This window comes from Entelurus aequoreus, linkage group LG12 (assembly GCF_033978785.1).
Source record: "Entelurus aequoreus isolate RoL-2023_Sb linkage group LG12, RoL_Eaeq_v1.1, whole genome shotgun sequence".
Taxonomy (NCBI): domain Eukaryota; kingdom Metazoa; phylum Chordata; class Actinopteri; order Syngnathiformes; family Syngnathidae; genus Entelurus; species Entelurus aequoreus.
The window spans coordinates 33,139,342-33,154,999 of NC_084742.1; the positions used below are offsets into that span (position 1 = coordinate 33,139,342).

General features: G+C 38.7%; 1 protein-coding gene across 6 annotated transcripts in view; it reads left to right on the plus strand.

Moving 5' to 3' along the window:
• large1 (LARGE xylosyl- and glucuronyltransferase 1) overlaps nucleotides 1–15,658 on the plus strand; it is a 255,549-nt gene that overhangs the window by 165,363 nt on the left and 74,528 nt on the right. For all 6 annotated transcript variants that reach the window (XM_062065690.1, XM_062065693.1, XM_062065692.1 and 3 more), the window contains 2 exons: nucleotides 6,054–6,352; nucleotides 11,044–11,126. In XM_062065690.1, coding sequence (XP_061921674.1) covers nucleotides 6,054–6,352; nucleotides 11,044–11,126 — 382 coding nt within the window. The remainder of the gene's footprint in view (nucleotides 1–6,053; nucleotides 6,353–11,043; nucleotides 11,127–15,658) is intronic.

Consider the following 15,658-nt stretch of genomic DNA (forward strand, 5'->3'; position numbering starts at 1 on the left):
GATTTGGTTTGCCTCCTTCATCTCAGTGGCCTAGTGGTTGGAGTGTCCGCCCTGAGATCGGTAGGTCGCAAGTTCAAAACCCCGGCCGAGTCATACCAAAGACTACAAAAAATTTGGGAGCCATTACCTCCCTGCTTGGCACTCAGCATCAAGGGTTGGAATTGGGGGCCAAATCACCAAAAATGATTCCCGGGCGCGGCACCGCTGCTGCCCACTGCTCCCCCCAATGTGATCAAGGGGATGGGTCAAATGTAGAGGACAAACCCCACCACACCCAGTGTGTGTGCGACAATCATTGGCACCCCAACTCTAACTCTAAGTTTATTCTGTCATGCCATTATCCTCTTCTAGCTCAACATCCAGAAGTATGGTGTACTGCAATGTCTAAATAAAAATAAATTACTCCAAATTAAAAATGTCAGACTACACTTTAAAGTTACCCGACTTAAACTTACTTTTATTAAATTGATTTCCCAACTAACCACCACCACAGCAGACATCTTCCTCAATCCTATCCCAATACTCCCATAAATTAAAAGTGTTTCACAACAGTGGTTAAGTAGTTATTTTAAGTAATAGATCTCAATATGTAGAAATTGATAAGACTAAATTTTCCCTAGTGTGTGAATGTTGTATGTCTATCTATCTGTGTTGGCCCTGTGATGAGGTGATGACCTGTCCAGGGTGCAAAGTCAAATTGTGAAACAAAAATTAAAGTTGAATCAAGTGGGTCAGAAATTCTACGACACTTTAGACATTACCTTTTTTTTTTTTGGGTAACGTGAACGACTACATAAAAAGATTGTATTTGACCAAAAAAAAAAAATCGTAATTAATCTTAAAAGTGAAGCCAAAATATATTGCAGGTATAAGAATACGTTGGAGCTCATCCAAGTGCAGCATGTTTATTTAGTGTTTTGCATTTTGGGGGATGTTCATCAACAAATTACCTCCCTGCTTGGCACTCAGCATTAAGGGTTGGAATTGGGGGTTAAATCACCGAAAATGATTCCCGGGCACGGCCACCACTGCTGCCCACTGCTCCCCTCACCTCCCAGGGGGTGATCAAGGGTGATGGGTCAAATGCAGAGAATAATTTCGCCACACCTAGTGTGTGTGTGACAATCATTGGTACTTTAACTTAAATACTAAACAGACCAGGATGACTGTTGCATCACGTTGTATAACAGCAGGACTGACCACTTTTTCTTTGGTGGTTTTTGATCACCCTTCTGTTTGTAATACAAATAAAGTACATTGTAAATTCATGGTCTGTGCTTTTGCATGAGACACAGCTTTAAATGTACTCGCAATAACACATTGGAACAAAAATCACACTTGCATTTTTACAACCACTTCCCTTACCTATTATCATCACTCTATTAGAGCATACTTTGCTGTGAAATTATGTTTTGACCTAACCCATTAGCGCTAATAACCATTCATTTCTAAAACTCAGATGTTGCATTTCTATGGCTGTAGTGTATTACAATCACTGTCACCATGCACTCTATAAACAAGTGCATGGTGACAAGGCCAGTATGTCTTACACTCCTGCTACAAACAATTCTAACAGTAATATCATGCTTTTAACTTTACCATTAGATAAACAATACCTCGATGCAGAGAAAAGTCCTCGATCATTTTTTGTAATTGAGATACTTAAATTACTCGAGGAATAGTTTCACCCCTTGGCAGGGTACATTTGTGTTTATAGAGAATTTAGTCTATTATTAACCTAAAATGCATCTTTTTTAAACGTGGAAGGAAGCCGAAGTACCCGAGATAACACACTCACGCACGTGGAGAAAATCCAAACTCCACGCAGAGATGCTCAAGTGGAGATTCGAACCCTTGCTCTCTTAACTTTGAGGCCAACAAGCTAACCACCAGGTCACCGTGCAGAGGTTTTAAAATGTGTACAATTATTAAACATTTATGTTGCCAACATAATAGTATTTGATTTGTGTCAATCCTCTTGTGTTCCTGAGTACCATTAAATAGAGCTTGCATACTTTATACTTTGAACACCGTTTATAAATTGATGGTCTTGTTTACTGGTTTGTGTTCAGCGGAGGCTTCCCCTGTAGCCCTTCTCCAGACAAAGCTGGCATTGAAACAAGAGTTCAGAACATTCAGAGAAAGATTTTCCCAATGGGCCATTTGTATATATACTTGTCCATCGGTGGTATTACTCTTATTATTAGTATTTATGTTACTTTTTCATTGTTTTTCATTACATGTTCCTTTTTTTACTTTATGTCAAATCTATACTGCAACCATATAATTTACGCATTGTGTGATGAATAAAGGCTATCCCATCCATTCCATGTACAGTGTCATGTACAACTGCAGTGTTTCCCACACATTAATTTATTTGTGGCGGCCCGCCACGAAAGAATTACGTCCGCTACAAATAAATTTAAAAAATATATATATATATATATATATATATATATATATATATATATATATATATATATATATATATATATATATATATATATATATATATATATATATATATATATATATATATATTTTTTATTTTTTTGTCTTGTCCAGTTTCTCAGGCAAATCATATAGTTGATGTAGATGCCCATATAGGCTGTTCAGATTTACTTTACAAAAGAGAAGTGTAGGATACTTCTCTTGTTGCCTTATTTGTATTTGACCACTCCTGTTTTCTGTTTATTTGTTACTGACTGTGGCAGGACACCTCTGCCTCTGTTTCACTTTATGTTGCTGGTAAATAATATGGTTGTAGTAGTAGGCTAAAGTTAAATTATTTAGTATGCACTAATTAAAGGGACAGAGCTTTAAGAGACATTTTAGCTTTTATATTTTATAAGATATATTTTTTGTAAGAACCACAATTAATAAATATATTTCAGTGAATAACTTATTGTTCAAATCTGTATATAAATATGTACATAAAGTGTTGTAATTATATTGTAAAATGGATGGATGGATGAATGGACGTTTAAAACAAAACTGTTATTATTAATTAGTAAGTATACATTTTTTGAGCCTTTTTAGAGAAAATCATATCATTGTAGTAAATTATGCAAATTACTCGATGTCATGGTGACCACGCCCATAGCCACGCCCCCACCGCCACAGGTATCTTAGCAGTTTATGGGAAACACTGAACTGTATACCACAGATTCAGTTATGGAATGCCAAAATGTACTTTTTAGGTAAATAATGAGCTATTAACATTTTACAATTAGTCATGAAAATGTTGGAGAAGAGATGGGCGATGTGGCCTAAAATCTATATCGCAGTGTCCTGCCGTAACGATACATATCACGATATATTATTCGGTATGTAAATGATAATAGAACTGTTACGGTACAGGGGAAGAAGACGGCACAGACAGCAGGGATGTCATTTAGCTCTATATTTATTAATATATATAATAAGAAATGAAGTGTGTAAACTAATCCAAAATGTGTATGGTGTGACTGTGTAGCGATTAACTGAGGAGTGTTACCAGGAGTGTTGAGCGAGAGGCGGAAGTCCAAGAGGGGCAAGGCAGGCTCGAAGGTCCAGAGACAGGCAGGAAGTCGGGGGCAATAGCGAGGCGTCAAAAGTCTGTGTCCAGGCGGGAGGTCAAAATCCAAGAGGCAGCCAGAGAACCAGAGGGAATACGGGGAGACGAGACACACAGCTCGTGACGCGGGAACAAAAGGAATGCTGCTGGAAGGCGACAAGGGGACACGAGACAAATGAACACGGAGGGGGAGAAAACAGAGAGAGGGGGGGTGCATAGAGCTAGATGAGTCGGCTTACTGTACTGAACAGGTCGCTAGGTTCTGGCCCGGAATGCAGGTTTGCACTGGCTTAAGAAGCCCCGGAAGCTCATCAGCGACAGGTGTGTAGATTGCTGATGGAAAGCAGCCGGAGTGGCGCGTGCAGGAACGCGCTTGGAGGTGCACCCAGCGCAGCGCATAGATGAATGCTCGGGCCGTGACAAGAACCATTTCAAAATGGGTTACAAAAGCTCCTAATTTGGCTGTGGACGCAGTATTATCAGTTGTAATATTTTCTCGAAACTATTACTAATCTACTTGTTAATTTGCTGTTTATCTGGTTAGTTTTTATTGTAACGTTGTTCTATTTATACTTCTTGTAAAATGTAATAAGCACTTATACTTCTGTTGTTTGGATACTTCACGTTTGTTTTGGGGTGATACTACACATTTGGGTATTGATCCAATATCAAGTATTTGCAGGGGTAGTATTGGCCGTGTAAATGCTGGTATTGATACTTCAAATTTTCAGAATCATTTAATGATTATCGGACAAAAGCATAGAACGGAGGTGTAACTATCAACTACAATTTTAAATTATGACTTACGACTGGCTCTGATTTAGAGCCAATCGTAAACCCCTCCCCCACCCCTGGGTGACCAGGTCGGTACGGTTTATAATGTGAGAGTCCATAGGGAGGCCAGCAGGGGGGGGGGTCATCTTGCATGTAGACAAGTCGGCATCGCAGAGACGTCACCAACTGATGCATAGAAAAGTGGTCCACCCTGGGTCCCGACTTGGAACGGCTAGCGTTTCCTCCGTGGAAAGTGATCCTTGGCCGCCTGATAGCCTCTCCACGTAGGAGAGGGGGGCAGAGCATAAAAGAGAAGTGGCAGGTCAACTGGTCTAAAAAGGGGTCTATTTAAAGGCTGGACTGCTAAAGTATATACGAGTTTTAAGATGGGACTTAAATGCTTCTACTAAGGTAGCATCTCTAACTGTTGCCGGTAGGGCAATTTTAGAGTAATGGAGCCAGAGTAGAAAATGCTCTAGCGCCCGCAGACTTTTTTGGGACCTCTGGCATTTACTCATAAGATTTCAAGCCGGGACATATGGTACAATGCAATAAGCAAGATAGGATGGAGGTAGACCATTTAGTATTTTCTACATTAGTAATAAAACCTGAAAATCACATCTTAAGTGCACAGGAAGTCAGTGGAGGTGAGCCAGTATAGGCGTAATATGATCGAACTTTCTTGTTCTTGTCAGAAGTCTAGCAGGCCGTATTTTTTTACCAAATGTAATCTTTTAATGCTGGATATAGGAAGACTCGAAAATAATACATTACAGTAATGGAGACAAGACGTAACGGACACTCCTTGTTTTGTAATTCATCAACGCTTCAGTATCGTTTGACCCATTACTACTGTAGAGTATTGCTTCTGGAGGACACTGGACAAACTGCTGGCCATCATGGACAATCCTGCCCACCCACTCCACCAGACAATTGAGGTACAGAGGAGTTCATACTCCAACAGGCTCCTTCAGCTTCATTCCCACAGTGTTCGATTCAAGAACTCCTTCATTCCGCACTCCATCCAGCTGTATAATCACTCGTCATACAGCAATAGATGATACCTGTCTATTACCTGACACCTTCTACGTCAGCTACTTCTCTTTGTTTTTAATGTCTATTTTCTATTTTCTGCTGGATTTACTCTCTATTTTATGCTGCTGCTGTCACATATACTGTAATATTGTACATGGTAAGTGTTATACATTGTATATATGATATATACATAATATAATATATCAGTATATATAATATACTGTACATATATTATCTATATATTCGTATATATGTTACATTTTATATCGCTATATTTAGTCTATTTATACCTGCATTGTCCTTTCCATCCTTACACATTCCATCATTGTAACTGAGCTACTGTGTGGAACAATTTCCCTTGCGGATCATTAAAGTTTGTCTAAGTCTAAGTCTAAGTATACAAAGTATAAAGTGTTTGTTGATCAATATGAGTTTTTTATATTTCATTGGTGTATAGGCAAGCTCTGTTTAACTTCTTCAAATATGACTGTTTGTATAAATCAGAGGTGCCCACATTATTTCCACCACATACAGAAAAAAATAATTGATATATTTTGTACAATAAAATGATGAAACCAGTTAAATGTAGGTTAGCAAATACTAAGCTATCCGAACAAAAGATCCATATCTTAGCTTTAACTATAAAATAATCTAATTCAAGTTCTTCCTTTTTGTCTCAACCCCACAGTGAAGCCCCTCCCCCTTTCCCCGTTGGAAATCCAGTCATCCACACCTGTAGGAGATGTCGGCGAGCGACAAGCGTTGGAGTCTCGGGTGCGGGCGGTGGAAGAGGAGAACCGGGCGCTGCGCCGGGAACTTAGCCGGCCCCCCAGGAGCCCGTCGGCACACCTTCCATACGGCGGCCACCATGGCAACCAAAGCAAAACCCACTCAGAGGAAGGCACCGGTGACAACGAGGTCCAGAAAGCTGCTGCAGCGGGAAACAGTTCAGACTGTGTCCAACATCCAGTCGTGGAGAAGTGTGAGGTGGGGCATACAAACTGATCAGTCTTGCAGTAAATTCTGTTGTAATAATGCTTTGAATTCCACCTCCAGCAGTGTCATTATTCTGAGATTAGGTATTGATTTTGTATTCCCCTATTTATCTACAGTAATCTCTCAACCGAGATGGTGCTGGTAAACGTATCCAGTGGTTGCTGTAATGTGAATATGAGACACGGCCATGCTGTGATCTGATAGTGTTCTCACAGCACCACAGCACAATTTAGCTCAGTGGGAGCCGGCTGGATGACCAGAATGAAGATAGTGTAGTTGGATCACTTAATAAATCAATGTCCTGGAGTGAAACAGACTAAAAAGCAGAAAAGTGTCAAATTTGTTTTTTTCAACATGTCACATGTGAAGAACAGTATTAGCAAGGTCTCTATGTACAATGATACACTATATTGCCAAAAGTATTTAGCCACCCATCCAAATGATGAGAATCAGGTGCCCTAATCACTTGGTGTATAAAATCAAGCACTTAGGCATGGAGACTGGTTCTACAAACATTTATGAAAGAATGGGCCCGCTCTCTGGAGCTCAGTGATTTCCAGTGTGGAACTGTCATAGGATGCCACCTGTGCAACAAATCCAGTCGTAAAATGTCCTCGCTCCTAAATATTCCAAAGTCAACTGTCGGCTTTATTATAAGAAAATGAAAGAGTTTGGGAACAACAGCAACTCAGCCACCAAGTGGTAGGCCACGTAAAGTGACAGAGAGGGGTCAGCGGATGCTGAAGCGCATAGTGCAAAGACTTTCTGCACAGTCAGTTGCTACAGAGCTCCAAACTTCACGTGACCTTCCAATTAGCCCAATTAGAGCAGTGGAGACGTGTTCTCTGGAGTGATGAATCACGCTTTTTCATCTGGCAATCTGATAGACGAGTCTGGGTTTGGAGGTTGCCAGAAGAACGGTACATTTCGGACTGCATTGTGCCGAGTGTGAAATTTGGTGGAGGAGGAATTATGGTGTGGGGTTGTTATTCAGGAGTTGGGCTTGGCCCCTTAGTTCCAGTGAAAGGAACTTTTGAATGCTCCAGGATACCAAAACATTTTGGACAATTCCATGCTCCCAACCTTGTGGAAACAGTTTGGAGTGGGCCCCTTCTTCTTCCAACATGACTGTGCACCAGTGCACAAAGCAAGGTCCATAAGACATGGATCACAGAGTCTGGTGTGGATGAACTTGACTGGCCTGCACAGAGTCCTGACCTAAACCCCATAGAACACATTTGGGATGAATTAGAACTGAGACTGAGAGCCAGGCCTTCTCGACCAACATCAGTATGTGACCTCACCAATGCGCTTTTAGAAGAATGGTGAGGTTGCGGACAGCCTTCCCAGAAGAGTTGAAGCTGTACTAGCTGCAAAAGGTGGGCCAACATCAAATTGAACCCTATGGGTTAGGAATGGGATGACACTTCAAGTTCATATGTGAGTCAAGGCAGGTGGCCAAGTACTTTTGGCAATATAGTGTACCTTGGTTTTCGTACGCCCTGGTTTCAGGCAAAAATGTTCACTAAAAGTATGTTTCGGTTTTGGCACGTCATACATGTGGTGACTCAAGCTGCAAAATAGAGCCAAATTAAGTAGAAGCATACAGTAACAGCCCAATTATAGTCAATGAGAGCCTCAGAGTCCGTGTTTTCAGACTGTCACTGAACACACCACACGCATACGGTAAGTCTAGCCAAACAATTAAGGTTAATATGGCGTTTACCGGCTATCCTGAGCCTGGTCTTCCGCTGTCACGTTGATAAGACTTCTCTATAAGCACTGCTTGGCACCCTAAATATGGCACACTTATTGTTTCAAAGATTAATGACAGTCTGATTTCCTTGCATATGTAAATGGAGGAGGGGTGACCAAGCAGTTTGCCAGAATATGTAAGTCCGCAGTCACGACAGTGTGACGTGCTGTCCCATAAAATGTCTCGTGCATGCGTGTCATTGCATCAGGTAATGTAAACAAAGTCCCCTTCAAACAAACTGACATCAGCAATATTGCTTGGTGGGTTTTCTGTGTGTCATGGGGGGCTCACAAACTCTGACACAAGCATGTTGCCAACTAATGCAATCGGTCCGTGAACACCGACACAAATGTGCTCACCCTCACACATGCAGCGTAATCAACTGTATCGCCATCTCTTCATAACAGTTAAATGAGATAACCACCACCATTTATGATATAGGTGAATAGAAATACTCAAAACAAAGACGTGTCATTGAAGGGCACTAGGTAAAACACTGGATACTTAAAATAACATTAAAACAGTGGTGTTCAAACCCCGGCCCGCATGCGAGACACGGTACAAGTTCAGTTTCAATAAGCAACCTCGCCGTGGGTGTGTTTTAATAGTATATTTGAATACCCAGGGGTCTGGCAGGTGGCAAATTGTCACCATCTTTTCGAGAATGTTAGAAACTTAGGTCAGTGACCATGGTGTTTACTTTCTTGACTGCATAAGCACATCATTTACTTGTACGACCCAATCCAAACAACTTTTTGAGTCATGGTGCAGAAAAAAAAAATTCAACCAGCACAAAAAGTCAACACACATGGTCACAAATAACACAACCTGCTCACTGGACTCTGTAGATATTTTTTTTTTTTTAAATATCCCATCACCATAAAAAATTCGAAATTACACTCATTTAAATCCAATGCAAAGCATGATGGGAAAAACGCAAAACACTCTCTCCACACTTAACCATGTTTGACTTTTAGCTACTTGATATTGCTGAGTGATTACAACGCTTTAAAGAGGTTGTCACGGAAGTAAACAAGGTAGGAGTTTAACTTTAATATCATATCATTATAATAATGATTAACTAAACATCTATTATATATTAGTATAATATGTAAAGACATATATACATATATATATACATATATGTGTATGTATATATATATATATATATATATATATATATATATGTATATATATATATATATATATATATATATATATATATATATATATATATATATATACATACACACACAATTTTTTTTAGCCCAATGCGGCCCCCCAGTCAAAAAGTGTGGACACCCCTGCATTGGAGTATACAGCAATTGTAACTGAAGAAGAATAAGTGCTTATTACATTTTAACAGAAGTGTAGATACAATGTTACAACATAAAGTAACCAGCTAATAACAGTAAATTAGCAAGTAGATTGAAAATAGTTTTGAGAAAATAATCCAACTGGAAATGATGCAATATTTTACGTCACATGTCAGCAGCTACACAAGGAGACAATTTGACTCATTTTTGTAATAGAGTAGTTCAATTGTCATATACCTGTATATGCCAAATAATATTTTGTCATGTATATCATTATAACAAGAGGCTGCTATATATATTGCGATTAAGATTTTAGACCATATCGCCCATCCCTATTTGAAAGTTAACAGTGTTATTTTTGTTATTCAATGTATTTGTTTAAAAACTGAAGAAATACTAACAAGCTGTGTAAAAGCACATAAACGATATAGCAAGATGATTCATTGCTTTAAGGCTTTTTTTTTTTTTTGCCTGGAATAACTGCAGGTTATGAGCAGATTTCCCTCCAACACATTTTTCCAAGCATTGCACACCTTGTATTTTCACAGTCGTGGGTGTGTGTAACGCTAAAAAGGATATGCCGTTAGATGGTGTCTTATCACCACCTCCTACTCTCACACGCCGCTTGTCACTCATGCGCTTTCTGGCAAAGCACTGTTTAAAAGCAAGCATAATACAAAGAAGACGACGCTTCCTCTGAGTTGGAAGTAAGAACATCTGAACAGGGCAGTCTGACTCTGGCCACCCGAGCTTGCATATGACCTCTGCTCACTTGGAGGTTTGACCGGGCTGCCCCAACCCCTGCAGGGAGATTACAATGGAAGCTGCGAGGGCGGAAAATAAAATGTGCAGAGTTTTGACATGTCAAGATAGCATCTGAAGCTGTACAGTATTTATAATATCAGCACAAGCCCTGAGGTAGCTTATATACTGGGGAAATAACACTATGCCATCATCACATGTGAACCAGAGTAGAATTACTCATAAAATTGTGTCTGCCACTAATCTAAGTTAAGAATGCTACACTGAAGACTGAAATGTACAACTGTAAAAAGAAAGATTTTAGTGGTATGTTTTATTCAAAATATGGGCTCCAAATGTCTCCACCAGCTTTTGGGGTCGCCCGGGAATCATGTAGATTGAACTGAAACTCTTGTGGGATGGACGACATAACTTCCAGCAACACTTTTAAATGATTGAACACTTGTTTTCATTCATCAGAGAAAATACCAAATTAATAAGTGTTGGCTCTGTGATGAGGTGGCGACTTGTCCAGGGTGTATCCCGCCGACCGCCCGAATGCAGCTGAGATAGGCTCCCCCCCTCTCCCCCCGCCACCCAAAAGGGACAAGTGGTAGAGAATGTATGGATGGATAAAAATATAACATGCATGCCCATGTAGAGGGTGTCTAAACTTTTTTGTGTACCGGTAATTGCTCTAAAATGAATTCCATTAATTTAACAATGTGTGTGTATAGAGCACAGGCGTGGAGAGCAAAGCATGGTTATTGCTTCTTAGACGGTTAGATACTTTTCCAGAAAAGAAAAAAAACGCAGAAACTGTTTTTGAGATGTTTAATCTAGTCTTTGTATTTCTCTTGCTTCCACAGACCATCCATGTTGCCATCGTATGTGCAGGCTACAACGCCAGTCGAGATGTGGTCACACTGGTAAAGTCGGTACTTTTCCACAGGTAATCATTTATTTGTTTTTAAAAGGGATTTATGATGATTTTAATCTACATTTAAAACACTTTCAATTGGTCCAGATAATATGTATTGGATATGCTATCAGGGTTTTCCCCAGATTGCCAATCTACATGTGGCGGTGGGGGCGGAGCTAGGGGTGTGGTGGGGGTGGCCAATATGATATCATCATATATATGAAGTCATGATTAATTTTAATAAGCGATGATGTATTAATTTTCTTTAAAAAGCCTGAAAAATACATTTTAATAAATACCTGCTTTGTTGGCATTGAAAATTGCATTATTACTAGGAATGTCCTATAATGGCTTTTTTGCCGATATCCTATATTCTGATATTGTCCAACTCTTAATTACCGATACCGATATCAACCGATACCAATATATACAGTCGTGGAATTAACACATTATTATGCCTAATTTTGGACAACCAGGTATGGTGAAGATAAGGTCCTTTTTAAAAAAATTAATAAAATAAAATAAATAAATTAAAAACATTTTCTTGAATAAAAAAAGTAAAACCATATAAAAACAGTTACATAGAAACTAGTAATTAATGAAAATGAGTAAAATTAACTATTAAAGGCTACCGTATTTTCCGCACTATAAGACGCACCGGATTATAAGGCGCACCTTCAATGAATGGCCTATTTTAAAACTTTGTTCATATATAAGGCGCACCGCATTATAAGGCGCATAGAATAGACGCTACAGTAGAGGCTGGGGTTGCGAGACCTGTTGTGGCTTAATATTGGTCCATATATAAGGCGCACCGGATTATAAGGCGCACTGTCAGCTTTTGAGAAAATTGGAGGTTTTTAGGTGCGCATTATAGTGCGGAAAATACGGTAGTACTATTAGTGGACCAGCAGCACGCACAATCATGTCTGCTTACGGACTGTATCCCTTGCAGACTGTATTGATATATATTGATATATAATGTAGGAACCAGAATATTAATAACAGAAAGAAAAAACCCTTTTGTGTGAATGAGTGTAAATGGGGGAGGGAGTTTTTTTGGGTTGGTGCACTAATTGTAAGTGTATCTTGTGTTTTTTATGTTGATTTAATTAAAAAAAAACGATACCGATAATGAAAAAAACGATACCGATAATTTCCGATATTACATTTTAAAGCATTTATCGGCCGATAATATCGTATCGGACATCTCTAGTTATTACTGGGGGACAGTTTTGCTTAGTCCGTTCTGAGTACTGCTTAAGTGCTTGTTTCCTCACCAAGTGTTTGCGAGTTTGCAAACATACTGTCAGAAGCAATAAAGATATCGAAATATGGCACTGTTTGATTTTACATGAATCGATACACGGTGGTATTGAGTGAATTTTTTTGGTGCCTATTAAAGTACAGAATTAGGTACTCATCCTTACTTGTCGGTGACGTCAGGTCAAAGTGCGCATCCCATATGCAGCTGGTGGGGATTGACGAGTGGCAGAGAACAGAATCGTTTTGCTGCATACCGGAGCCACAGCCACTATGCATCCAATTCAAATCCGGTGTTTGGTGTAAACTTTGGAACAAATTAGGTATGGGTTCCGACTTGCACTAAAATTCAACTTACATCGGCGTCATTTGGAATGGAACTCGCCGTAGACCAAGGACCTCCTGTATTCAATCAAGATGTTGCAAGTCTGCAGTGTGGCACCAGTTGGATACATTAGTACTCCGTGTACTGTAGCTGCTGTATGCAACATGCTCTATATACCATAGTGCTCTGATACTACATTATGGAATCATCTTATTGGTCCAAGGTTTTTTCAATTTCTCTGTGCTTGCACTCTGTCTTAATGCATTTTGGTCCACCACTCCAGACTAGCTTTAGTGTGAGAATTGTCACTCAGGTGTGGCTAAAACACACCAAGGTTGACTAGGTAGGGTGAAGGGGCCTCTTCGGAGCAGATTTAAGTAATTGGGTCAAGCCCTTTTCATAATTGGAGCAAATGTCCTAAGCATTTCCTTTCAGCAGTCTTTTGATTTATTCCCTAGTGTAAGCCATGGATGGGGGTGAGGACTGCGCTTGGTGGTCTGTTGCAGGTGAAAACAAGCCACATTAGGACTTAAATATTTGGGCTTAAATTAGTTCTCTAAACAACCATAATAGCCTGTTCCAGTCCACTGCTTCAACACATATGCACATACAAGCAGTGAGAGGAGAGAATAATGTATATTTTATGATGTTCAGTTGTCACACTGGAGGTGCACTTGATGTACATTTAGCCGACTCGGGCAAGGTCGCTACAGATTGTTATTGATGCACCGTTTTGAATGTGGTAATATGAGTTGGGCCTTTTGAAAAAAAGGGTACGTCGAGTTTAAGCTAATGGAAGATGACTTTGGCAGGACAAACAGAACTATTCTGTGCTCAATGCGCATGATGAATCCGGCTTTTGACAGGAATGACCTTTTTTTTAAAAATTATTTAGCAAAGGACCGGTAACCAATAGCATAGCTAATATACTGAGCCTTCAAGGCAATGTTGAATCAAATTAGGGCTCTAAATGTTGACTCACTGTTGTTTTGCCACTGAGTGACAAATATTAGAGCAGACAGAGCCCTGAGAGATCAGCCATGTTGTTGTGACGTGGTGCTGAACCTGAAAGAGTTGGAGGAGATAGACCATTGATTGCCAAGCACCACAGGAGCCTGTCTTTATAGGACTGCAGCGTTTATCAAGCCTACTTCATTGTCAATATCTGCTTAAACCAGCCTTTCTCAAAGTGTGGGGCGCGCCCCACTGGTGGGGAATAGAGACATGACAGGTGGGGCGCGAGGAACGGGAGGAAATTTCACTTTAATTTTTTTTTTTTTTTTCAATTATATTCTTAGATTTTTTTTTTTACTATGCTTTCATTTTCTATACACACTGTAAATCACTTTGTGATTCTGTCTGTGAAATCCGCTATGTAAATAAATGTAAATTACTTATTTTTCCTGTAGGCTTTAAATTTCTAGGTAGGAGCGAAAGTTTGACAGACATAGCAACAGTAACTAATGGGGGCGGGGCTAAGCGGAAGCTTTGTGAATGGCGAGTCACTGTGCGAGGATTTGCTGTTTTGCAAATACATAAAAAATAGAGCCAATGCTGATGAGCTGTTCAATATAATGGACAGTTTCCTCAAAGAACACGACCTTAAATGGGAAAACTGTGTGGGCTTTTGCTCTGATGGCGCACAGACCATGGCAAAGTCAAGAAACGGGCTGCAGGCTCTAATAAAGAGGGTTGCGCCAAATGCGCATTGGACACAATGTGTCATTCACCGGGAAGCACTCGCGTCAAGGCAGCTCAGCCCCTAACTCAATGAGGTTCTAACAGTGGCAGTGTCAAGCCTGCAACCCCGATTTAAAAAGCTGTGCAGTGCAAAACAGGCTCATTGCAGCCACTAATGCTGGAGTACTGTAAAATTCATGTTCACTTGCACTGTCTTGCCAAATGCATTAGCTCCTCCTTTTTTTTTTGCAAAGATTGCAAAGTGGCACTTTTATTTTTATTTATTATTGAACTTGATGCAAGTTATTTGATTTAATATTGAACTTGATGCAAGTTATAACACTTTTATTTGATTTATTATTGAACTTGATGCAAGTTATAACACTTTTATTTGATTTATTATTGAACTTGATGCAAGTTTTAACACTTTTATTTGATTTATTATTGAACTTGATGCAAGTTATAACACTTTTTTTGATTTATTATTGAACTTGATGCAAGTTATAACACTTTTATTTGATTTATTATTGAACTTGATGCAAGTTATAACACTTTTTTTGATTTATTATTGAACTTGATGCAAGTTATAACACTTTTTTTGATTTATTATTGAACTTGATGCAAGTTATAACACTTTTATTTGATTTATTATTGAACTTGATGCAAGTTATAACACTTTTATTTATTTATTATTGAACTTGATGCAAGTTATAACACTTTTATTTGATTTATTATTGAACTTGATGCAAGTTATAACACTTTTTTTGATTTATTATTGAACTTGATGCAAGTTATAACACTTTTATTTGATTTATTATTGAACTCGATGCAAGTTATAACACTTTTTTTGATTTATTATTGAACTTGATGCAAGTTATAACACTTTTATTTGATTTATTATTGAACTTGATGCAAGTTATAACACTTTTATTTGATTTATTATTGAACTTGATGCAAGTTATAACACTTTTTTTGATTTATTATTGAACTTGATGCAAGTTATAACACTTTTTTTTATTTATTATTGAACTTGATGCAAGTTATAACACTTTTATTTGATTTATTATTGAACTTGATGCAAGTTATAACACTTTTATTTATTTATTATTGAACTTGATGCAAGTTATAACACTTTTATTTGATTTATTATTGAACTTGATGCAAGTTATAACACTTTTTTTGATTTATTATTGAACTTGATGCAAGTTATAACACTTTTATTTGATTTATTATTGAACTCGATGCAAGTTATAACACTTTTTTTGATTTATTATTGAACTTGATGCAAGTTATA